General features: G+C 48.3%; 1 protein-coding gene across 1 annotated transcript in view; it reads right to left on the reverse strand.

Moving 5' to 3' along the window:
* Positions 1-24,258, reverse strand: part of LOC147123196 (uncharacterized) — a 90,962-nt gene that overhangs the window by 59,184 nt on the left and 7,520 nt on the right. Inside the window, exon 2 of the mRNA XM_085965614.1 lies at positions 4,608-4,742. Coding sequence (XP_085821740.1) covers positions 4,608-4,742 — 135 coding nt within the window. The remainder of the gene's footprint in view (positions 1-4,607; positions 4,743-24,258) is intronic.

Genomic DNA, 24,258 nt, shown 5'->3' on the forward strand with positions numbered 1-24,258 from the left:
GATGCCATCGTTGGCTTCCTAGGCAGCAATGTTGTCGGGTGCTGATGCCCTGTGTCCTGTGCAGCATCAGGTGATTGCGGAAAAGGTTGGTGTTGTTGTTGGTGATGTTGGTGTGCCTGGTGATGTTGGTGTTGGGGCTGATCATGGAGGGATTCAGAGGACCAAGGTGAGATTTTTTTCAAGGGCACTGATGTTGCTGGAATAGATGGCAGCTGAAGTTGAGATGACAGAAGCGATCTGTCAATGGTGAGAGAGCTTGCTCCAGGAGGTGATAGTGGATAGAGAGTTTACTCCAAACACTTCCAAACTGCATACAGCTCAAAAGTGTCTTCCAAGTCCTGAAGGCTCAAGCTTCTGACATTGGAAAGTGAACAGCTGTGAAATGGTAATTTTCATACCACTTTTGTGGCTGTCACCTATTCACAGCAATGGGGAGACAGAGAACCCAACCTACTTACCTGACGTGATCTCCGAATGACGTGAACCCCATTAAAATGTGGTGAAATAGAAATATGCTGGCAAAATAGTAGTTAACAAGCGTTTAACAAGCATTTAACTATCTTAAATGCCTCCCCCACCGCTTGGTGTCGGGTCTGTTCTAAAATCGCAGACCCGACACTTTGGAAACTTACATGGAGGTAAGTTTGGAGTGGACTCCCAAACCACTGTCAATCATTTTGATTTTGACAGCAGACCCGCCTCCAAACCCGCACTCTGAGCGCCGGCAAAATTCAGCCCTAAATCTAAGAAAACTAGTTCACTTGTATGTTTAAAATTATTTCAGCAGGGCAATTGCAGAAAAATCAAATTGAGAAAAAGAAAAACGTTTCTCCAAAATAAAAGTATGATTTAGTAATTTCAATATATTATGTTAAATTGATATGGACTATCAAATATGCACATTATGCATTTTGCACCTTTTTTATAATACTTATTACTTACAGGGCAGCACGGTGGCATAGTGGTTAGCACTGTTGCCTCACAGCGCCAGGGACCCGGTTTCGAATCCAGCCTCCGGTGACTGTCTGTGTGGAGTTTGCACATTCTCCCCGTGTTTGCGTGGGTTTCCTCCGGGTGCTCCGGTTTCCTCCCACAGTCCAAAGATGTGCGGGTTAGGTTGATTGGCTATGATAAATTGACCCTTAGTGTTAGGGGGATTAAATACGTGGGGTTACGGGGATAGGGTGGGATATGTGTTGGTGTAGGGGTTACGGGGGTCGGGTGGGATATGTGTCGGTGCAGGCTCGATGGGCCGAAATGGCCTCTATCTGCACTGTGGGGTTTCTGTGTGATTTCTGTGATTTATCATTAAAACTATAAATATTCTTTAAAATTACAAATATTTCCCATAATACAGATGAACACATTAAATGTTTTTCTACTTTGGAATATTAGTAAAATGATAATGTTAGATCTGTGATTCGGAGAGTATGATGTTTTTCAACAACCACACGGATGCTGCAACTTAACAATCAACAGGTATTTACTGGAGTAGGGTAGTCGCAAGACTGGGGGTACAGAGGCATGCTCAAGGCTTATATACAGGTGTGGTCACTGCCGGTACTACAGTATACAGGAGCTGTAAAAGTAGTTCTCTCTTAAAGGTACATACACTACAGATAACATTAAATAAATACTACAATTAATTCAAGACAAATTAATGTAGAAGTAAACATATTTTTATAAATGTGGTGGAACAAATATTTATTATCAATTTATTGGAGTTGTAGGAGTCTACGTACTCCTAGCAAAAAATACTGAACTCGGAGAGGTTCAACAGAAAAGGTTTAATTCTTGAGACTGCATGTTGAACACAAAATGGCGTCAGAGCCTACACCAAGCATGACTGCCTTTAATCAGTCCACAGCTTCGACTGCTCCTCCCCCGCTCTGGGCTTAACTATGTTGCAGATCGAGTTTCTTAAAGGTGTGATCCTTCTTAAAGGCATGACGGCTGATTTATAGTCTATGGACTGAAAAGCGGATTGTGTCCTTTCTGTGGTCGGTACGCCACAGAGTAACTTATAACTTTAAAACATTGAATTTACATACTATTTTAGCATTATAAAGATTAACATTATAAGTGTCCCAGGCCCAACCACCTTCAGCTGCTTCATCAATGACCTTCCCTCCATCATAAAGTCAGAACTGGGGATATTCGCTGATGATTGCACAGTGTTCAGTTCCATTCGCAACTCCTCAGATAATGAAGCAGTCCATGCCCGCATGCAGCAAGACCTGGACGATATCCAGGCTTGGGCTGATGAGTGGCAGGTAACATTTGTGCCACACAAGTGCCGGGCAATGACTATTTCCAACAAGAGAGAGTCTAACCACCGCCCCCTGATATTCAACAACATTACCATCACTGAATCCCCCACCATCAACAACCTGGTGGTCACCATTGAGCAGAAACTTAACTGGACCAGCCACATAAATACTGTGGCAACAAGAGCAGGTCAGAGGCTGGGTATTCTGCAGGGAGTGTCTCACCTCCTGACTCCCCAAAGCCTTTCCACCATCTACAAGGCACAAGTAAGGAGTGTGATGGAATACTCTCCACTTGCCTGGATGAGTGCAGCTCAACAACACACAAGAAGCTCAACACCATCCAGGACAAAGCAGCAAAAGTGGTATGAAAGCTACCATTTCACAGCTGGTCACTTTCCAATGTCAGAAGCTTGAGCCTTCAGGACTTGGAAGACATTTTTCAGCTGTATGCAGTTTGGAAGTGTTTGGAGTAAACTCTCTATCCACTGTCACCTCCTTGGAGCAAGCTCTCTCACCATTGACAGATCGCTTCTGTCATCTCAACTTCAGCTGCCATCTATTCCAGCCACATCGGTGCCCCTGAAAAATCTCATCTTGGTCCTCTAAATCCCTCCATGATCAGTCCCAACACCAACATCACCAGGCACACCAACATCACCAACAACAATACCAACCTTCTCCACAGTCACCTGATGCTGCACAGGACACAGAGCATCAGCACCCGATAACATTGCTGCCCAGGAGGCAGGTGATAGCCTCAACATGGCCAGATTTACTTCACTTGACACTGTACACCCTGGCTGCCATGTGATGCACCAGGTTAACACCACCCCACACCATCACCATAAAGCATTCCTTTCACACTCATCGCCATTGCGGGAGATATCGTTATGTCTCACCATTCACTGCAACTCACTAAAATACTTCCAAAGGTGAGCACAGATCTGTATAATAAGGCAAAGTGCTGAAAATAAAGATTTCAATGTTTGACAACACATTAACAGAAAATTTACATGAACATTGCATAAGTCACCCAAGTGCCTACCCTTGTGTGTTGTTACTTGGTATGATTGGACTAGAATGAGGGTGAGTGTGAGGGGTGGCTACTGAGATGGGGAAGTGATAATGTAGATAGAGAGGGATGGGTGGAGGTGCAAGGTAAGTTGGTGTGAGTAAGGATGTGCAAGAGTAGAGTAGGGAAGGCAGAGTGATGTGGATGTGATGAGTCGTCGTCGTACGTGTCTTCATACTGTTCCCTTTGGGGAACTGTATGAAGTGGTGGAAGGATTTCTGGCCGCGATTAACGCTCCTTCCGTGACCGTAACCATCTTCGTACCAGCCATTAGGGTGGTTAGTCCTATGGCGGGAGGGTTTTACGGGCTCCCACAACCCAATGTGATGAGTGGCACAGCAGGGTGAGGTTAAGTGTTGTCTTGCAGTGACGTTCGTGATCTACTCAGATCATTGAAAGGTTTGTGCCACTGCAGTCTAGTCCTCCTGGCCACATCCCTGCTTGTGCCCTCCTGTGCAATGTGCAACCAGGCTGTGTTGATCTCCTGGGGCGGTCTCTTCCACCCAATGGAAGGGAAGAGGACCTCCCTGTGTGCTGTGACTCCCTCCATAAGCATTTAGAGGGGGTCATGGGAGAGCCTGGGTGCAGCCGTGTACCTTTGTGCAGTGCTGGTCAGTGTTTGCAGCACCTTAATGCTGCAGAACACTGACAACACAAATGTCAAAATGAATGCGGCCATGGTCCCTTGAAGAAAACCGACTGATGATGCGTTCACAAATGACATCATCAGACCCGCTTCCTTTTAATTGGCTGAGAACCCTGCAGGGCGGGCTTAACAAACCCTATTAACGGAAAATCCTTTTAGCAAAGCAGCTGCAGCTGGGAGCGGGACCGAAACCCGCCAACCACTTCTCCCACCATGATCCCGCCTACGCTGGCAAAATCGTGGCCTAAATCTAAGAAAACTAGTTCCCTTGCATTTTTAAGATTATTTTGGATGGTAATCTCAACAATTAAACTACACAACCAAATCTAAAGTTAACAAATACAAACTGGATTGTGTCATAAACTATAGGATTGTTTGATGAGGAGCAAATCTTAGTGACTTCTGTCTATTTTCAAGAACTGATTCTGTGTTTTTTTTCCATGTTTATCAAGGCTTCAGGCACATCTAACCAAGAGATGGACATATATATCTGAAATATACCCACAACTTTGCTCATATTACTTGTTAACTTTGTAGAAGGACTAGTTTGGCTACCAACTGCAAATTATCTCTTAAATCTCGGTTACAATCTTCATCAGAGACAACTTGATATACTGACCTTGATTTTCAGTAGTGGAATTCTGTAGCTGGACGTGTGTAAAGCACTTTGTACTTTGCATTCCATCTGGAGAATGAATGTTCCAGGCAACATGAATACTTTCTGGTGAAGGCTCTGCAGTGTTTGTGTTCATATCTGAAATGGGTACGCGCATAGTAGTTACAGCTTCAAAGGGAAATAAATATATAAGATTGTTCAAATACTGAACAGTCAAGTCTGTTTTTTCTCGTGTCATTTCTGGGTCAGTTGTAGACTAACTGATAGACATTGATTGCTATGATTAGTCAACAACTCCATTATCATTGTATCTGCGACTACTAGGATGGTAGAAGGTGAATTAGATGGACTGTGGTCTTTTTTTAATCTAGCAATTCCTATGTGGCAATTCAGCAAGCAGACAACAATAATAAAACTAAGAACATAAGAACATAAGAAATAGGAGCAGGAGTAGGCCAATCGGCCCCTCGAGCCTGCTCCGCCATTCAATAAGATCATGGCTGATCTGATCCTAACCGCCAATCTACTATCACTGAACCATCTCCTGAATCTAACAGAATTACTAAACAAAAACAGCTAAGCACTGCACATATGTCTTGGAGTTAAAATATGGGGTCCACTCACTGGCATATTAATACCTCTGTAGACATAGGAACATAATAAAGCAGAGCTGTATATTACAACATGGCAGGTCGCCTGTGACAGGTTTGCAGTGTTTTTCAATCTGTTAGGACCTGGTTGACGACATGTCATCACAGGCCTACTGTGATCCGTGCAAGTAAAAATCAAAATATTGCAGAAGCTGGGAAATATGAAACAAAAACAAAAAATATTGGAAACAAACGGCAAGTCAGTTAGTATCTGTAGAGAAATCAGACATGAACCCTTCCTCAGACTGAGACCTCTGCTGTAGTGGATTTGTTCTTCCAATATAAAATGCCTGAAACATCATTTATTATTGCCACATTTTATTCCTACTCTATTGCTCATGATGTGTCACATCAAAGCCATTCCATCAAATTAATCTAGATATTTTAAAAATGTAATTACAGAAGAAAAGAAAGGCTGGATTTTCCTTCCAGTGGTGAGGTAACAGCGGAGCAGGACTTTCACACTTCTTTCTGGCCCCACCACAAGCCTAGACGAGGGTCAGGGATCATTGGCCATGTAGGGCTGGTTCCTATCGGGATTACCATCACCCAGAGAGAACCTGTTATGGCTGAAGAGGGAAATCTGGTAGTAGTGCAGTGGGGACCCCTACTCTGGGCCTACCAGTCCCTTCCAGCAAGCAGTCCCAAGGAATGGTGGCAAGAGGGGCAGATGGGAGGGAAATGAGATGACAAGCTAGGGACACTTCCCAACAACAGTTACACGAGGCAGGTCGGGAAGGGGCAGCCAGTATTGTCCCAGTGGGGTTGGGAGATGGAAAATGAGGTTGGGGCAGGGAGGCAGCAGTAAGGGCTCACTATCCCATTTTCCCATGGTTTCTGCTGCTATTGTGGAAGAAAATCCAATCCAAAATGTCAAGAGACAAACTGCACAGCTTGGCCATTTCCTGCTATACTTTTACTTGTGTTCCAAAAAGTTTGTGGAATTTTGAAGAGAGCGGGCAGAAATTGGGTAATTTAATCATTCTGAAAGGAACCTGAAACAAGATCTGAACTTGCTCATCTCAAAATATTTTATCAGTTCAGGTTTGGATTTCTTGAAAAGCAGACCATTCTTATAGTGCAGAGTGGAAGGACACATGTTTACACGTACAGTTGTCCCAGTAAGTACACAGTCCCAGTCTAATCCTATGTGGGGAGCAGTCAGCAGAACATAAGAACATAAGAAATAGGAGCAGGAGTAGGTCATTCAGCCCTTCGAGCCTGCTCCGCCATTCGATAAGATCATGGCTGATCTACCTCAAATCCCCCTTCCCGCACTATCCCCATATCCCTTGATTCCCTTAATATCCAAAAATCTACCGATCTCTGTCTTGGATATACTCAACAACTGAGCCTCCACAGCCCTCTGGGGTAGAGAATTCCAAAGATTCACAACCCTCTGAGTGAAGAAATTCCTCCTCATTTCAGTCCTAAATGGCCAACCCCTTATTCTGAGACTGTGACCACTAGTTCTAGACTCTCCAGCCAGGGGAAACATCCTCCCATCATCTACACTGCCAAGCCCCTTGAAAATGTTATACATTTCAATGAGATCACCTCTCACTCTTCCAAATTCCAGGGAATATAGGCCTAGTTTACACAATCTCTTCTTGTAGGACAATCCCCCCATCCCAGGAATCAGTCCAGTGAATCTTTGTTGCACTCCCTCTATGGCAAGTATATCGTTCCTTAGGTAATGAGACCAAAACGGTACACAGTACTCCAGGTGTGGTCTCACCAAGGCCCGATATAAGTGCAGTAAGACTTCTTTACTCTTGTACTCCAATCTTTTTGTAATAAAGTCTAACATAGCATTTGCTTTCCTAATGGCTTGCTGTACCTGCCTGTTAACTTTTTGTGATTCGTGTACAAGGACACCCAGGTCCCTCTGAATACCAACATTTCCCAATCTCTCACCATTTAAAAAAAATTCTGCTTTTCTATTTTTCCTACTAAAGTGGATAACTTCACATTTCTCCACATTATATTCCATCTGCCATGTTCTTGCCCACTCACTTAATCTGTGGCTATCCCTTTGCAACCTCTTTGCATCCTCCTCACAACTTACATTCCCATCTAGCTTTGTATCATCAACAAACCTGGATACATTACACTCGGTCCCCTCAATCATTAATATAGATTGTAAATAGCTGGGGCCCAAGCACGGATCCTTGCGGTACCCCGTTAGTTATAGCCTGCCAACCCGAAAATGATCTGTTTATTCCTACTCTCTGATTTGTGCTGTTAACTAATCCTCAACCCATGCTAATATATTATCCCCAATCCCATGAGCCCTAATTTTGTGCAATAATCTCTTGTGTGGCACCCTTTCAAATGCTTTTTGAAAATCCAAAAACACTACATCCACTGGTTCCCCCTTATCTACCCTGCTAGTTACAACCTCAAAAAAACTCTAACAAATTTGTCAAACATGATTTCCCTTTCATAAAACAATGTTGACTCTGCCCAATCATATGATTTACTAAGTGCCCTGTTACCATGTCCCTAATAATAGATTCTAACATTTTCCCTGCTACTGATGCCTGGCTAACTGGCCAGTAGTTCCCTGTTTCCTCTCTCCCTTTCTTGAATAGTGGGGTTACATTTGCTGCCTTCCAATCCACGGGGACCATTCTAGAATCTAGGGGATTCTGGAAGACCACAACCAATGCATCCACTATTTCTGTAGCTACTTCTTCTAAAACCCTAGGATGTAGACCATCAGGTCCAGGGGATTTGTCAGCTTTTAGACCCAGTAATTTCTCCAGTCCTATTTCTTTACTAATACTAATTTCTTTAAGTTCCTTATTCTCACTTGACCCTTGGTTCCCCACTATTACTGGATTTTTTTGGGTGTCTTCTTCCGTGAAGACTGACACAAAGGGCTGGATATTACCGGCCCCGAGGTGGTGGGTCCGGAGGTGGGACTGCTGGGAAAATTCCAAAAAATGGGAGCGGGTCCCAAACCCGCTCCCAACCCACCGCCAACCAATCTTCCAAGGAGTCGGGTCCCCGATTTGCGCAGGTAGTTAACAGGCAGTTAAGAGGCTTTTTCCAATTTTTCGACTGCTGCTGCGGGCTTCCCGACATTGGGGAACCCCGCCAGGGTAAGCGAGGCGTGCTGTGGGTCTGTTGTTATGTTGGTGTTTGGATGACAGCTGCAGAAGTGGCGTGAAGGATGCAATGGGACACTGGTTAGTTTCAGAGATAAGGACATGTTGTTAAAGTAATTTTTAATGTGGTTAGATGTTTCTGCAGGTGACAAGCTCTGAAGTGTTTGTGTAGCCTCATCTCATCGGGAGAAGTGACAGATGGCTTCTGCAATATCAGCTGCAGCTGCCATCTGTTTTATCCTAAGGAGAGAGTAAGTGGAGGGCCTGGGTGCAAGGACTCACCTTTGGACAGCGATCGTCAGCGTTTGACAGCATCTCAATGCTGTCAAACACTGTCAAATCATCTGTCAAACAAGTGTGCATATGCCTTTAAGAAAACCGGTAGATGAAGCATCATCAACTGACGTCATCTGACACCGGCTTTCCCTTAATTGGCCGGCAAGCCCGCAGGGCGGGCTTAACAAGGCCAATCAGGGCAAAATAGCGTTTGTTCATCAGACGTTGCTGGGGGCGGAACTAGAACTTGGAAGGCAGCAGTTCCACCCCCTATGTGTCTCGATGAGTAAAATCCAGCCCAAAGTATTTGTTTAATTTCTCTTCCATTTCCTTATTCCCCATTATAATTTCTCCTGTCTCTATCGGTAAGGGACCAACGTTTACTTTCGCTAATCTCTTCCTTTTTACATAGCTATAGAAGCTTTTACAGTCTGTTTTTATGTCCCTTGCAAGTTTACTCTCATATTCTACTTTCTCTCTCTTTATCAATCTTGGTCATCCTTTGCTGAATTCTAAAATCCTCCCAATCGTCAGGCTTACCATTCATTTTGGCAACATTATAAGCCTCTTCCTTTGATCTAATACTATCTTTAACTTCTCTTGTTAGCCACGGTTGGATCAATTTACCTGTGGGATGTTTATTCCTTAAGGGAATGTATATTTGTTGCATATTGTGAATTATTTCTCTAAATATTTGTCATTGCTTAGCTACCATCATATCTATTAATCTAGTTTCCCAATCTACCTTAGCCAACTCGCCCCACATACCTACGTAGTTTTCGTTGTTCAGGTTGAAAACCTTAGTTTCGTGCTTAACTAATTCACTCTCAAACTCCATATAAAATGTTATCATATTATGATCACTCTTCCCAGAGGCTCCTTTACTGCAATGCTATTAATTAACCATGTCTCATTGCACAATACTGGATATAAAATAGCCAATTCCATCACAGGTTCCTCAACATACTGATTTAGAAAACTATCTTGAATGCATTCCATGAGCTCGTCCTCCACACTATTACTTCAAATTTGGTTTTGCCCAGTTTATATGAAAATTGAAGTCCCCCATGATTACTGTATTACCCATGTTACTTGCACCTCTAATTTCCTGATTTATACTGTGCCCGACACTACAACTACTGTCAGGGTGCCTGTAAACTACTCCCGCCAGTGTTTTCTGTCCCTTGTTGTTTCTCAGCTCCACCTGAAGTGACTCTATGGGCTGGATGTTGTCAATGGGGGCGCATTGGGGGCAGGACTGCTGGTTGTCGGGTTTCAGTCCTGCCCCCAATGACTTCTGGCCAACCCACGCTATTTTCCCTTGATTGACATTGTTAAGCCCGCCCAGCGGGTTTAGCAGGCCAATTAAGGGAAAGCTGGTGACAGAGAAGCTATCAAACACTGACAATCTCTGTTCTACGGTGAGCCCTGGTACTGAAGACTCACCAAAACCTCTCTCCTCAGCAGAAATCAGACGGCTGCTGCATCTGAGAATGCAGCAGCCATTCTGTCATCTCTGCCGTTGAGATGAGGCACCTCTAGATCCCCAAGGGTTGAAGCCTGCAGGAAGAAGCAAAGGTAAGTAAACTTTTTCTAACACTTTACACTCAGCTCTCATACTTACCTCTCCACACTTGCAACCATCACTCAGGATATAGGTAAAAACTGGGATGAGGTCCTAAAAGCTGAATATAGGGAGTTAGGAGGTAAATTTAAAAATAGGACCTCAAAGGTAGTAATCTCAGGATTGCTACCAGTGCCACATGCTAGTCAGAGTAGAAATAGAAGGATATTTCACATGAATACGTGGCGAGAGGAAAAGTGCCAGGGGGAGGGATTCAAATTCCTGGGACACTGGAACCGGTTCTGGGGGAGGTGGGACCAGTACAAAACGGACGGTTTGCACCTGGGCAGGGCCAGAACCGATGTCCTAGGGGGAGTGTTTGCTAGTGCTCTGGGGGAGGGTTTAAACTAAAATGGCAGGGGGTTGGGATCCTGAGCGGGGAGACAGAGGAAAGGGAAATAAGGATAAAAACAAAAGACAGGAAGGAGAAAAACAAAAGTGGCAGACAGAGAAATCAAAGGTTTAAATCAAACATGGCCACAGTAAATAATAATTCTAAAAGATCTAAGAGCATTAAAAAAACAAGCCTGAAGGCTTTGGGCTAGATTTTCAGTTGCTTGCGCCAGCAGTTAGCGCCTTAAGAGAAGTGATTTCCGGGCGCTATGCGTGTAGCGCCCGGGCGCAGCGCAGTTTGCGCCCCGCCCCAAATTAAGTTGCCCGTTAGCGCCGGCGCAAAGTTTAGCGCCCGCCCGGATGCGCGCGCAGAAAATGACGTCACATCCTCGTGCAACGCCCTTTGGCCGCCCCGATTGCAAACTTCAGTCGGACCGCCCCATTGTGCGGCGGGCGGCCGGAGCGTTTGGAAAAAGGAACGCAACACAACCAGCGCGGGCCCCGGGGGGCGCTAATTAAAGGGAACGTCCTCTCCAGTATAAAGGCCATCCATTATTTCAGAAAACAGTCTTGTGCAACGCATTTCTGGAGACACAACAAGGAGGATAGCTAACTGGTTTCAAGCAGCAAGAGCCAGGTATTTTTGGACTCAGGCAACAGCGCTGCAAGTGGCCATTTGGAAATTAGAGTGTTTGCCAGGATTTGATGGGGGTTGCATGGGGTGCCAACGCGGAGCTGCAGCTCCATGTCCGTAGGGCTCGCAGACGTATTGTGAGAGGGGCAGCCCTGGCTAGAGGCAGAGGGGGCTACAGGCGTCGGCCACGTAGGCCTTACCCAGTCAGGCTATACCGCCAGCAGCGCTCCTACCTAAACATGAGTGCCGCGCGATGTGTTAAAAGGCTCCGATTCCGGAAGGGGGTGATTGCAGAGATCTGCCACCTGCTTCGCCGAGATCTGCGGCCAAAGCTCAGGTGCAGGACGTCTCTGTCGGTGGAAGTGAAGGTGACAGTGGCATTGAACTTCTATGCCACCGGCTCCTTCCAATACGCTGCTGGGGACATAGCAAACATCTCCCAGTACGGCGCGCATCGCTGCATCCGCCAGGTGACCGAAGCACTGTTCAGAAGGAGAAGCCAATTCATCTCCTTCCCCATGGCCCTGGAGAGCCAGCATCAGCGCGCATTGGGATTTTCCAGACTCGGGGAATTCCCCTTGGTGCAGGGCGCCATTGACTGTACGCATGTGGCTTTGCGGGCCCCTCTGGAGCATGGCGAGCAGTATCGCAACAGGAAGGGCTACCATTCTCTGAATGTGCAGCTGGTCTGTGACCACAAGCAGCGCATCATGGCAGTCAATGCCAGCTTCCCAGGCAGCAGCCACGATGCCTTTATCCTGCGGCAGAGTACTGTGCATGACATGTTCCAGGCACAGCCTCCCCCAAGAGGATGGCTACTCGGGGACAAAGGCTATCCTTTGTGCACCTGGCTCATGACCCCGCTCCGCGCGCCCAGGACCGCTGCTGAAGAGGCCTACAACGAGAGCCATCAAACCACCCGCAACATCATCGAGCTAACTATTGGGGTCCTCAAGCAGCGGTTCCGCTGCCTTGATCGCTCCGGAGGAGCTCTCCAGTATTCGCCGGACCGGGTCTCCCAATTTGTGGTGGTTTGCTGCATGCTACACAACCTGGCTATCCGCAGGACTCAGGCACTGCCACCTGACGTTGGACCAGCACCTCAGGAGGAGGAGCAGGAGGAGCATGAGGAGGAGGAGGAGGAGCAGGAGTACGTTCCCAGGAGGGAGCGACCAGGGCCAAGGGCCGCACGACGCCACCTTATTACACGGTACTTCTAAGCCCCCTGTCAGGGAATGGCCAGGGGCCATGAGGGAAGATGAATGCAGCCGCTCCGCAAGCCCTCAGCCGGCGAAGCCAACAAACACTAAGAAGAACAACCATGGAGACTGCATGAATAAAGATAATTTTTTATTAAACAAAAATGAAAAGCCCTTCCCACATGAATCCCCAAAAACAATAAACGGGCCCCACAAAAAGCCCAACAAACGACTCACTCCCACAAACTGGGGAGGAGCCACTCCACCTTTATTGAAACCGGGCCTCAACGTCGGCCTAACGCAAAAAAAAAGCCCTCCAAAAGCACAACCATGGGCAAAATAAAGATGGCCACCGCCATATTAAAGGAAAGCTGGCCACACCCTCTACTGAGTGGCCCGCGAGGGCGAGACCTTGGCCAGCATTTTGCCTCCCCTGCCCTGCCTGCTGCTCCTTCGCAAGCTCTGCCCAGTGGCTGCTGCGAGGCTGGGGGAAGGCGCCTGAGGCTCAAATGCCCTTCCACCAGATGCCGCTGGGGGGCGGCCTACACGGCGTTTGGGCCTCGAGGGGCCGTCTCCTGAGTGGCGCGCCTGAGCCTGGCCACCATCAGCTGCAGCCGCTTGCCCTTGACGCCCCAGAGGGGGAATGGCGGCGACGGATGGTGCAATGTGGGCCAGCTGGCGTCTGGGATGCGCTGGCTGGTGCTGTGGCGCGGTGGCACTCGGCCGGGCCCGCACTGCAGGATCCGCAGCAATCAGCCGACGGCCGGCTTGCTGGGATGGTCCAGCGCGGCGCCTGCCCTGGCGATGCCTGCCTGAGACAGCGCGTGTGGCAGCAGTGAGTGGCCCTCTGGTCCTGGTGTGCGCGCGCATCACATCCGCCAGGGTCTTGACGGCATCAGTTAGCATGCGGCCAGTCGCGGCAGTTGCTGCCCCGAACTCGCGCACACTGGTCGCCAGCGACTCGATGGCCTCAGGCATGCGCCCCACCACGCTCATGAGCTCCGTGTGGCGCCGGTCCGAGTCGTCGGCCATCTGATCGAGCTTCCGCACCTCCTCCGAAGTGAAGGTGTCCGGACTGGAGTCGCGACTCTCCCGCTGGGGAGGAGGGGGCCGAACTAGGGGACCCTTGCCGCGTTGGTGACGGCGAGTGTGCCGAGCAGCAGCACTCCCCTCTGATCCTTCCCCCCTTTGGGGGGAAGGCCGCGGGCCACGCGCACGGCTGCTGGGTGGCTGGACGCCACTGGTCCCAGAAGCTGCATTGCCCTGCGACAGTTCCTCCAGGCACTCGTCCAGTGAGGAGGTGTCGAGCATTTCCTCCTCTCCTGCGGGACGTGACTGTTCCCCCGAAGGTCCGGCTTGCTCCTCCTCCTCCTCCTGGTTGGAGGTGCTGTCACTGGCAGCCTCAGGGTCCTGGTCGTCACCAGCTGAAAGCAGGAATGCACAAGAGTAGCTTCAGAGTGAGGAGACGGCGTCAGCGAGGGAGTTAGGACTGGTGGGATTCAGCGCATTGGTGGGACAGTGGCAAAGGAGGTAGCTCGGATGGGCCAGTGCGACGCGAGAGGGCCAAAAGGCGAGGTCCTTACCATTGCCGGGCAGTGGAGGGTCGGATACACCGCACGCTGTGGGGACAATCACACGTGCTCCCATGAGCACACACACGCGCTCCTCCAGCCGAGTGAGCTTCTGCAGCTTGGCGCGGCCACCCCTGGCACGGGCCTGGCGATTAAACGCTACTTTAGCCTGCAAGAGAAAGGACGGGCTGTAAGGGCGCAGTGAAGCCCTGATGTAGTGTGCACTGCCTCCCATGGTGGAATAGCTTGGACAGAGTGAAGCCCTGATGTAGTGAGCACTGCCTCCCATGGTGGAATAGCTTGGACAGAGTGAAGCCCTGATGTAGTGTGCACTGCCTCCCATGGTGGAATAGCTTGGACAGAGTGAAGCCCTGATGTAGTGTGCACTGCCTCCCATGGTGGAATAGCTTGGCCAAAGTGTAGAGTGCCGAATGGCCATTTGATGCTCATGACTGTCCCAATGCTGCTGGCTGAGGGCTGGCCAAAAGGACTTTCAGGTCCCTTTGCCCATCATGTCAGGTGTACATGCAAGAATGAGGAGGAGACTGGAAAGGCTACTCACCCTCACAATCCTGGTCAGATCGTTGTACTTCTTACGGCATTGTGTGTGGGTCCTGGGGGCCTCGCCGGTGAATGTCACCCTCTGGGCGATCTGCTTCCAGGCTTTGGTGTAGTCGTGGTGGGTTGGATTCCTCCCACTGTCTGGAAACAAGATCTTGCGCCTCACCTCCAGAGCTGTGAGCATGATGTCCAGATCACCCTCTGAGAAGCGCAGGGCACGCTGACGGGCCTTCTCTGGCGTTGCCATGACTCCCTGGGGCTGAGCAGTAGTGTTGAGGCCTCTTTGCAAGGCTGCAGTGTGCAGGGCGTGGCAGCAGACTAATTCGTCCCTTCCCCCTTTAAGAGCTGGTCGGCACCACGGGGTCTGCTGTCAGTGCAAAAATGACCGCACCCGTGCTGCGCCCCGCCTGGGCGCTATCCCTCTGGACCGCCGGCTTAGCGCCTAAAGAGAGTAGTGGAACGCCTCTTTTAGCGCTCCACCAACCTCTTAGGGCGAAGCCACTGAATTCCCGGCAATGGGGCGCTACTTTGGGGCGGGCGCTAACTTCGGGCGGGCGCTAAAGCTAGCGCCCCAAAACTGCCTAAACTGAAAATCTAGCCCTTTGTGTCTTAATGCGAGGAACATTCGTAATAAGGTGGATGAATTAGCTGCGCAAATAGAGGCAAACGAATAAGATATGATTGGGATTACGGAAACATGGCTCCAGGGTGGCCAAGGCTGGGAACTCAACATCCAGGGGTATTCAATATTCAGGAAAGATAGGCAAAAAGGAAAAGGAGGTCTGGTTAAAGAGGGGATTAACACAATTGTAAGGAAGGATATTAGCTCTGATGATGTGGAATCTGTATGGGTAGAACTGTGAAATACCAAGGGGCAGAAAACGTTAGTGGGAGTGGTATATAGGCCTCCAAACAGTAATGCGGAGGTCGGTGATGGCATTAAAAGGGAAATTAGAGAAGCGTGCAATAAGGGCACAGCAGTTATCATGGGTGACTTTAATCTGCATATAGATTGGGCTAACCAAATTAGTAACAATACTGTGGAGGAGGAATTCCTGGAGTGTATACGGGATGGTTTCCTGGACCAATATGTCGAGGAACCAACTAGAGATCAGGCCATCTTAAACTGGGTATTATGTAATGAGAAAGGATTAATTAGCAATCTTATTGTGCAAGGCCCCTTGGGTCGGAGCGATCATAATATGATCGAATTCTTCATTAAGATGGAGAGTGAAGTAGTTGACTGAAGTAGTCTTGAATTTAAATAAAGGAAACTTCGATGGTATGAGGCGCGAGTTGGGTAGGATTGATTGGGGAATGTCACTCAAAGGGTTGACGGTGGATAGGCAATGGCAAAGGCAAACATTCAAAGATCGCATGGATGAACTACAGAATTTGTTCATCCCAGTTTGCCATAAAAATAAAACAAAAAGGTGACTCAACCGTGGCTAACAAGGGAAATTAGAGATAGCAGAAGATCCAAGGAGAGGACATATAAATTGGCCAGAAAAAGCAGTAAACATGAGGATTGGGAGCAGTTTAGGATTCAACAAAGGAGGACAAAGGGATTAATTAAGAGGGGGAAAATAGAATATGAGAGTAAGCTTGCGTGGAACATAAAAACTGACTGTAAAAGTTTTTATAGATATGTGAAGAGAAAAAGATTGGTGAAGTCAAGCGTAGGTCCCTTGCAGTCAGAATCAGGGGAATTTATAATGGGGAACAAAGAAATGGCAGACCAATTAAATACATACTTTGGTTCTGTCTTCACAAAGCAGGACACAAATAACCTCCCAGAGATGTCGGGGAACATAGGGTCTAATGAAAGGGAGGAACTGAAAGAAATCAGTATTTGCAGGGAAATGGTGTTAGGGAAATTGACGGGATTGAAGGCCGATAAATCCCCAGGGCCTGATAATCTACATCCTAGGGTACTTAAGGAAGTGGCCCTAGAAATAGTAGATGCATTGCTGGTCATCTTCCAAAATTCGATAGACTCTGGAACAGTACCCATTGATTGGAGGGTAGCTAATGTTACCTCACTGTTCAAAAAAGGTGGTAGAGAGAAAACGGGGAATTACAGACCGGTAAGCCTGACATCGGTAGTGGGGAAAATGCTAGAGTCCATTATAAAAGATGTAATAGCAGAGCACTTGGAAAACAGTGACAGGATCGGACAAAGTCAACATGGATTTACAAAAGGTAAATCGTGCTTGACTAATCTACTGGAATTTTTTAAGGGTGTAACTGGTAAAATAGATAAGGGAGAACCAGTGGATGTGGTGTATTTGGACTTTCAAAAGGCTTTCGATAAGGTCCCGCATAAGAGATTAGCGTGTAAAGTTATGGCACATGGGATTCACGGCAAGGTATTGACTTGGATAGTGAACTGGTTGGCAGACAGAAAGCAAAGAGTTGGAATAAACGGCTCTTTTTCCGAGTACCAGGCAGTGACTAGTGGGGTACCGCAGGGATCGGTCCTTGGACCCCAACTATTCACAATATATATTAATGATCTGGACGAGGGAATTCGATGTAATATCTCCAAGTTTGCAGACGACACAAAGCTGGGTGGGCGTGTGTGCTGTGAGGAGGATGCCGAGAAACTCCAGTATGATTTGGACAGGTTGGGTGATTGGGCAGAAGCATGGCAGATGCAATATAACGTGGATAAATGCGAGGTTATCCATTTTGGTGTCAAAAACAAGAAGGCAGATTATTATCTGAATGGCAATAGATTGGGAGAAGGGGAAGTGCAACGAGACCTGGGCATCCTTGTGCACCAGTCGCTGAAGGTAAGCATGCAGGTGCAGCAGGCGGTTAAGAAGGCAAATGGTATGTTGGCCTTCGTAGCGAGAGGGTTTAAGTACAGGAACAAGGATGTCTTGCTGCAGTTGTACAGGGCCTTGGTGAGACAACACCTTGAGTATTGTGTGCAGTTTTGGTCGCCTTATCTGAGGAAGGATGTTCTTGCCATGGAGGGAGTGCAGCGAAGATTCACCAGGCTGATACCTGGGATGGCAGGAATGCCGTATGAGGAGAGATTGGGTCGATTGGGCTTGTACTCGCTGGAGTTTAGAAAAATGAGGGGATTTCATTGAAACTTACAAAATTCTAACAGGATTAGACAGACTAGATGCAGGAAGGATGTTCCCGGTGGTTGGGGAGTCCAGAACCAGGGGTCACAGTCTAAGGATAAGGGGTAAGCCATTTAGGACAGAGATGAGGAGGAATTTCTTCACCCAGAGAGTGGTGAACCTGTGGAATTCTCTACCACAGAAGGCAGTAGAGGCCAATTCATTAAATATATTCAAGAAGGAGTTGGATATATTTCTGAAGGCTAAAGGGATCAGGGGATATGGGGAGAAAGCAGGGACAGGGTACTGAATTTGGATGATCAGCCATGATCGCATTGAATGGCGGAGCAGGCTCGAGGGGCCGAATGGCCTACTCCTGCTCCTATCTTCTATGTTTCTATGTTTCACCTCTACAGGGAACCTTTTGATCCCTCTCACCCCCGCAGACCCACTGCTCACCTTGCTGACCCTGGTGGGGTTTCCCTGAGGAGATGGGTCCTTGCGCGAGTGTGGGACCCGCCTCCCGGAAAGATGGCATGAAGGCGGGTTGGGAGCGGGTTCGGTACCCGCTCCCAGATTCTGCCATTTTCCCGGCAGTCCCGCCTCCATACCCACCTCCCCAGGGCTGGGAAAATTCCCCCCTTACATCTTGATTTTCCAAGCTAAGATCCTTTGGCCTGGATTTACTCAATGGAGACTAGTTGGCTCAGCAGGCCAATTAGGGAGGAAGTCACTGACAGCACGTCAACGTCAGACGTGCTCTATCTGTCAAGACTTCTTGGAAAAAGAAATGTCAGCATTTGACAGTTCTGTGAAGCTGTCAAACACTGACATTCTCTGTAGTTTGATGAGTCCTAGTGTTCAGGACTCATCAAACCTTTCAACTTTGTCGATTTCAAATGGTTGTTGGTTCGGAGGATCCAACAGCCAGTCTGTGAAATCGACAATGAGGATGTTGGGTCTCCCGATCCAGAGAGGATGAAGGCTGTAGGAAGAAAACAAGATAAGTGAACATTTTTTAATACTTATCACTCACCTTACATATTTACCACTCCACACTTGTACCCATCACTCACCTCTACATCTTACTTCCAGGTGCCTCCGACCGCCGCAGACCTCCTTCACGTTTCCTCCAACCCAGCGGGGTTCTCCAAGGTCGGAAAGCCTTCACCTGTGAAGGTAAAATGGCACTAATCCTTTTTTCTGCCTGTTAACAGGCAGTTAAAAGTATTTAATGCCTTTCCCGCCTCCAGGAGACGGGACCCGAAGCAGCACATCTTCCCGCCTCCTGGCAAAAGGACACAGAGGCGGGATGGGGTGGGTTTGCCATCCGCCCCCACTTTCTGCTACTTTACCAGCGGTCCTGCCTCCATGCCCGCCTCCTCGGGGCTTGGAAAATCCAGCCCTTTCTCTCTACTGTCTTTACCCCATTGTTTATTATCAGGGCTACCACCACCGTGCCACCCACCCCCATACCTTTTCCATTTTGCCTAACTCTTCTAAAAGTTAAGTATTCTGGAGTTTTTAGTTCCCAACCTTGGTCATTGTGCAACCACGTCTCCGTAATGGATATTAGATAAAACCCATTTATTTCTATCTGTGCTATTAATTTCTCTATTTTGTTGTGAATGCTTCACGCATTGAGATATAGTGCCTTTAGCTTTAACTCTTTTCTATTTTTCCCTGACATCACCTTAGTCACTGATGTCTTATTACCTTTGTTAAGCTCTCTGTCCCTTCCTGACCCACTCTGTTTATTTTTACCCAAAACTCTACTCTGCTCTACAACTTTGACATTCTCTTACTGCTTTTTGAATTTACCCTTTCCTGAATCCACCCACCACCCCTCTTCATTAGTTTAAAGCCCTATCTACCGCCCTATTATTCGATTTGGCAGGACACTGGTCCCAGCCTGTTTTAAGTGGAACGCGTCCCAACGGAACAGCTCTCTCTTTCCCCAGTACTGGTGCCGGTGCCCCATGAACTGAAACCCCTTCCTCCCACACCACTCTGAACCACGCATTTAACCTTCTAATCTGTTTGTCCCTATGCCAATTTGCGCATGGCTCAGGTAAAAATCCAGTGTTTATTACCCTTGAGGTTCTGTGTTTTAATTTCAACCCTAGCTCCTCAAACTCTCTCAGCAGAACCTCATTCCTAGTTCTACCTATGTCATTGGTTCCTACATGGACTATGACAACTGGATCCTCCCACTCCAAGTTCTTCTCCAGCCATGAGGAGATATCCTTAACCCTGGCACCAAGCAGGCAACACAGCCTTCGGAACTCCCGGTCACAGCTGCAGAGAAAAGTATCTATCCCCCTGACTATATTGTCCCCTACCACAACTACATTCCTTTTCACTCCCCCCACCTGAATGGCCTCCTGTTATTACGTCCGTGAATGATTGAGACACGGACAGCAGGAGTTGAACAAAACACGTCTTTACTGATGGAAGTCAATAGTGAAACTGAAAACAACAGAGGCTCACTAGCGCCTTTTATACAGGGGTGGTCACTGCCGGTACTGCAGTCTGAGACCAGTTATTCTCTTAAAGGTACATACACAACAATTCCTCCCCTTTTAGATGAACAGTACATAACATTCATTTAACAACTAAATGATAACTAATTACAATCACAATTACGGTTGCTAGATACATTGGTTAAGTTTAAGCAATTATAAGTTCAGTCTTTGAGGAGGCTTCCTGATTCTGTCTGGATAACGCCTCTTTGGGGTATCAGGTTCTTCTGGCAATGTTGAGTCGGAATCAATGTCGTTGTTTGGTTCATCTGCTTCCAATATTACCGGTTCTGTGGTAGCTGCAATTGGAACGTCGATTTCATTACCAGGTGTATCAGATCGTGGTGTGGAGTTGACGTTTTCCAGTGACTCTAGAATCTGGTCAGCATGGCGTCTTACAATGCTCTCCCCAACGTCCACGGTATACATGAGAGGTCCTTGTCGTGTACAAATCGTTCCTGGCTGCCATTTCTCAGTGCGGTAGTCCCGGGCCAAAACTGGTTGACCTATCTTAAAACTCCTGGTCGGCCTTCCATTCATATTCTGAAACTGCCTGTTCTCCACATCTCTTCGGACGTTTGGCTTAACCAAATCCAAGCAGCATCGTAGTCTTCGATTGAAGAATATCATGGCTGGAGTTTGGTTGGTAACCGCATGTGTCGCATTCTGGTAGGCAAACAAGAAGTTGTCCACCTTGTGTTGTAGGGGTATATCTTCATTACACATTGCCTTGATAGCTTTCTTGAATGTTTGGACAAACCTCTCGGCCAATCCATTAGTGGCTGGATGATATGGGGCAGATGTGTAATGCTTAACACCATTGTTCTTTAAGAACCTCCGGAACTCTTCAGACACAAACTGTGGTCCATTGTCAGAGCAAACCTGTTCAGGCAGCCCATTCCTGGCGAATATGGTTCGTAAAACTGTGATAGTTTTTTCCGTGGTGGTTGAGGACATTTTTATTACCTCTGGCCACTTTGAATGTGCATCCACCGCAATTAAAAACATCGAGTCCATGAAGGGACCAGCAAAATCAATGTGCACCCTTTGCCATGGAGATGAGGGCCACTCCCATGGATGCAGAGGAGCTTGTGGTGGGGCGTTTTGGACCTTCTGGCATCCTGCACAGCTCTTGGTCATCTCTTCGATTTCTCTATCGATTCCCGGCCACCACACAAACGCTCTGGCTAAATTCTTCATTTTTACCCCACCCAGATGACCCTCATGAAACTCATTGAGCACTCTATCCGTCAACTTAGGTGGAATTACTACTCTGGATCCACACATCAAGGTTCCTCTGCACACTGACAGCTGTTCTCCTCTCGGCGAGAATGCGGGCACCAGTGGTTCGCCATGTGCTGGCCATCCCTTCACCGTTAAATCATAGACCCGTGATAGTGTCGGGTCATTCCGTGTTTCCTTTTCTATGTTTGCATTCGTCACAGGGAGACATTCGACTATGGTCGAGTGGAATAACTCCATTGGATCCACTGCAAGGTCTTCTTCTTCCACCGTCAGCAACGGTAGGCGTGACAATCCATCAGCATTTCCATGCTGTTTAGTTCCTTTGTACTCGATGTCATATTGGTGTACCCCTAGGAAAAGGGACCACCTCTGCAGCCTTTGTGCTGTCATTATCGGTACACCCTTCTGAGGGTTGAAAATGGAGACAAGAGGTTGATGATCGGTTAGTAGAGTAAATTTTTGACCGTGCAGGTAGTGATTGAACTTCTTCACCCCCCACACTAGGCTGAGGGCCTCTCTGTCAATCTGGGCGTAGTTACGCTCGGCAGAAGTTAACGAGCGTGATGCAAAAGCTATCGGCCTCTCTAAACCATCAAGGAATTTATGTGACAGTACCGCCCCAATGCCGTAGGGAGACGCATCACACGCCAGTCTGATCGGCAGTGTTGGGTTGTAGTGAGCCAATACTTCCCTTGACGTGATTAAGTCCTTACTCTTCTGAAAGGCCTGCTTACAATCATCGCTCCATTTCCATGCTACCCCCATTCGTAGCAGGGCGTTCAGTGGGTGCAGAATTGTCGACAAATTCGGCAAAAACTTATGGTAGTAATTCACCAATCCGAGGAATGACCTCAGTTGCGACACATTTTCAGGCGCTGGGGCCTTAACAACCGCTTCAATTTTGTCAGGGGACTTATGTAACCCCTCTTCATCAATCACGTGGCCACAATACTGTAGTGTATGTACCCGTCTATCTTTAAGGGAACTATTGAATGTAACCGTTCACCTTTAAGGGAACTACTTTAGGTGTGGCACTATTTGTTTGGCTTCTGTATACTGTAATACCGATAGTGACCACACCAGTATATAAGTGTTGCGCCAGGAGTTATTGGGCAGATTCGCCCGGACCTTCGAATAGTAAAGACCTGTTTGTTGTTATTTCTGAAGTCTGTGTATTTATTAACTGCACAACCCACAGACTTTACAGTGGCGACGAGTCCGATCATACCCTGCGGCAAGATTACCAAAGCAAGAAGAGCGTCGAAGAGAGGCAACCGCCCTCGTCGTGCTGCTGAAAGAAAACACGAGGCTGCAGCAGGAGAAAGGTGGAAGACTTTAGCAACAAAAGCTTCCGTCTGCAACAGGCACTGACTACCCTTCTACCACGGTGCGGAGTGAGCCGATCAGCTGGGAACAAGGCGGCCGAAGAGACTGTGAGTAGGGGAAGGTGTAGAGAATATCCGGAGGATAAGGGCAGAGCACTCGACCTCGGTCGAGGGGGAGCTGTGCCGGCCAAAAGTCGGGTCCAACGGCGTCGGGTGACAGCCGGACCGTGATCGGCGGGAAAAATCCGGGCAGCGACCGCAGCCACGAAGCACTGAGCCTGCGAGTAGGCGCGGGAAGAGAAACCCAGCCGCAGCCGGGGAGGGAAACACCGGTCTGCGAAAGGGCTGGGGAGGCGAACGGGAACCGTGCGGGTGAGAGCCGGGTGCGGAGAGAGAGACTGCGAGGAGCCAGTCCAGCGGCTGAGCTGTTCTCCACCAACGGGGTACTCAGAGCCGGCAAAACCGAACGTGCGGGAGTGGGTGAGAGACACAGCCGAAAACGGGGTGAGAGACTGCGCGAGAGCCAGTCCAGCGGCTGAACTGTTCTCCACCAACGGGGTACCCAGGGCCGGTAGCACCGAACGTGCGGGTGAGAGAGCGACAGAGCTGGGTACGGAGCGAGAGACTGCGCGAGAGCCAGTCCAGCGGCTGAACTGTCCTCCGTTAACGGGGTGTACCCAGCGCCGGTTGGGCCGTGCGGGCGGGAGGAAAAGACATAGCCGAGTAAGGGGAGCTGTGCGGAAGCCAGCCAGCGGCTGAACCTGTCCGCTGTGGGGGAAGCGTACCCCTTCCACCGGGAAGAAACGCGGGAAGCCGCCATTAGGCGGAGAAGATGCCAGAAGCGGGAAACCGCCATTGAAGTGGGCGGGGCGAGAAAGGAAGAGCGGGAAACCGCCATTTTCGCGGGAAAACCGCCATCTTGATTGACATACCGCCATTGAAGTGGGCGGGGAGAGAAGGAAAGAGCGGGAAACCGCCGATTTCGCGGGAAAACCGCCATCTTAGAAACAAGCAAATAAATAAGAATACTTAAAGAAATACTGGTGCTGCTCCCAAGGGAAGAAAAATGCCTAAGCGAGGGAATATTAACGACTTTAATTCGGAAATAGAAGACTGGGCCACGTACGTGGAACGCATAGAGATCTATTGCGAAGCCAACAAAATAGAGGAAGATGACAAGGCGATAACATTGCTAAACTCGATGGGGGCAAAAACATACAGGCTCTTGAAGCATCTAATAGCACCAAATAAACCAGCGGATCAGACCTTCGAAGAGATTGTGGCTGTGCTGAAGGACCATTTGAACCCCACACCGCTGATGCTGGCTGAACGATTCAAATTCTACGCAAGAACGCAGAAGAAAGACGAAAGCAATGCGGAATACTTGGTCGAACTGCGTAGGCTAGCGAAATACTGCCAGTTCGGAGGGAATCTGACAGAAGCGCTGCGGGACAAGTTCGTATGCGGATTGTCCAAAGAAGGGACGCAGAAGCGACTACTGGAAGAGAACGACCTCACACTGGA

Source organism: Somniosus microcephalus, chromosome 2, assembly GCF_052327205.1.
Source record: "Somniosus microcephalus isolate GS21.2 chromosome 2, FLI_Smic_1.0, whole genome shotgun sequence".
Classification (NCBI taxonomy): Eukaryota; Metazoa; Chordata; class Chondrichthyes; order Squaliformes; family Somniosidae; genus Somniosus; species Somniosus microcephalus.